The 1,766-nt window shown below is 65.7% G+C and overlaps 1 protein-coding gene across 1 annotated transcript in view; it reads right to left on the reverse strand.

Moving 5' to 3' along the window:
• Positions 1 to 194: 194 nt before the first annotated feature.
• Positions 195 to 1,766, reverse strand: part of LRP1 (low density lipoprotein receptor-related protein 1) — a gene marked incomplete at its 3' end in the record, with an annotated part of 90,949 nt that continues 89,377 nt past the window's right edge. The window contains 4 exon segments of the mRNA XM_009894377.1: positions 195 to 339; positions 526 to 706; positions 819 to 919; positions 1,280 to 1,454. Of these exon segments, the coding sequence (XP_009892679.1) occupies positions 195 to 339; positions 526 to 706; positions 819 to 919; positions 1,280 to 1,454 (602 nt within the window).

The following is a 1,766-nucleotide window of genomic DNA, read 5'->3' on the forward strand; positions in this document are numbered from 1 at the left end:
ACCCCTCCCCACAGCCTCCACCCCTCAAAGCCTCAGCGTGCCGTCGGAGCCCCCAGACCTCCTCTGCACCGAAAGCAACGCAGGGAGCCCCGATGCTGCCGCAGCAACGTGCCCCCCGCCTCTGCATCCCCCGTTTCGGGCTGCACCCTGCGCAGCCCACGGCCCCTCCGTGCCACGGGGGACCCACTCCTCACCTTGTCAGGGTCCAGGGCGAAGTCTGCATCCAGCAGCTCCCCTACATCGTCGTCGGGCTCCCCCTCGTACATTTTGTAGGTGGGGTTCCCGATCTCTACGTTCATGGCACCATTTGTCATCCGCTGGTGCTGGAAGCCCTTGGCGCTGGGGAGGGCGTGAAACAGGGGGTCAGTGCCAGCAACACGGGGTGCAGTGAACAGGAGCCCCCCTCCCTCTCCCCAGCAGTCTGGCTTGTTCATCCCACACAATCGAGGCTTTCAAGCCCTGCAAAGAGGGTTTTGGTCCTGGCTAGGTAACGCTCCCTCCTGGCCCCCAACAGCCCAGACTCACCCTTTAATCCTCCACTTGTACCAGACAAAAGCCACCACGGTGAGGAGGATGAGCAGCAGCAGAATGGGGATGACAATGGAGGCTGTTCCTGCGGGTCGAGAGGCGCAGGTACAGTCAGAGCGTGAACGGGGGCCGTGACCGCACGCCCGGGCAGAGGGGGAGGGAGAGGTGGGGCACAGACCTGGGGGTCGGGGAGGACACACAGATTGGGGTCTGTCAGTCACCTCTGCTTGGGGGGGCCAAGTAGCCCGCCCATAGCAACCTCCCGCCAGCCCCCAGCACTGCTTACAGGCACTCGGGCAGCTGCGTCTTGTCGCTGATGGAGCAGGTACCACCGTGCAGGCAGTAGTTGTCGCAGGTCAGGCAGCTGGGCGCTATCTTGCCGTCTGGGCAGCTGCGGGGCAGAGAGGATGGGGGACACGTGTACCCCCAGCCTGCCCCGTACCCCCCCCAGCACCCGTGACTCTGCGTGCTGGAGGCCGTCAGCTCACCCCTCCGGCACAGCTCACGGCTGTGCCACACCAACGGCGGCTGGGACACCAGGATGGGCCTGGGGGAGGGACACCTCCACCACCTCCTCCCGGGGCCCTGAGGCCTCCCAGATTTCTCAGCTGCCCTGAATCACTGACCCCACGTCTCCCAGCCATGGCCCATCTCCAATGATCTGGCCACAGGTACGCAGGTGGGCTTTTTTTGGGTCCTTGTGCCCACCATCCCCTCTTCCTCCCTGGAGTTCGATGTCCCTGACACCTACATGCAGGAAACTTCTCCGCTCTGCTTGTTGATGCTGCACTTGCCCTCCTGGCACCGGGAGCACTTGTTGTCCTGGCACTGGATGCCCTCGAACTGCGGAGGGCAGCGGCACTGCTTGGCACCACTGGCCGTCATCTGGCAGACGCCCTCGTTCTCACAGTAGTCGAAGCACTGCCCTGCAGGGGACGGTGGGGTCAGGGCGGGCAGCGCCACGCCAGCCCCTTGGACCACCGGCCCCTCCGGAGGGCTGCTCGTGGCCACGGTCCCCCGCAGAGCTCCACACCACCCGGGGTCCCCAGACAGCATCCCCCAAAGAGGGGGACCTGGGAGTCCAACCTCTCAGGCGCTGTCCCCAGAGGTCCCCAAAGAGCATCCCTCAGAAGAGGGGGCACCCACAGTGCAACCTCCCAGGCGGTCCCCAGCCACCCTCACCACGGGCCGGCAGCACTCACGGTACTGGCAGCGGGCCCCCCCGCAGGAGGGGAGGC

The sequence above is a fragment of the Charadrius vociferus genome, unplaced genomic scaffold, assembly GCF_000708025.1.
Source record: "Charadrius vociferus isolate BGI_N301 unplaced genomic scaffold, ASM70802v2 scaffold2550, whole genome shotgun sequence".
Lineage (NCBI taxonomy): Eukaryota > Metazoa > Chordata > Aves > Charadriiformes > Charadriidae > Charadrius > Charadrius vociferus.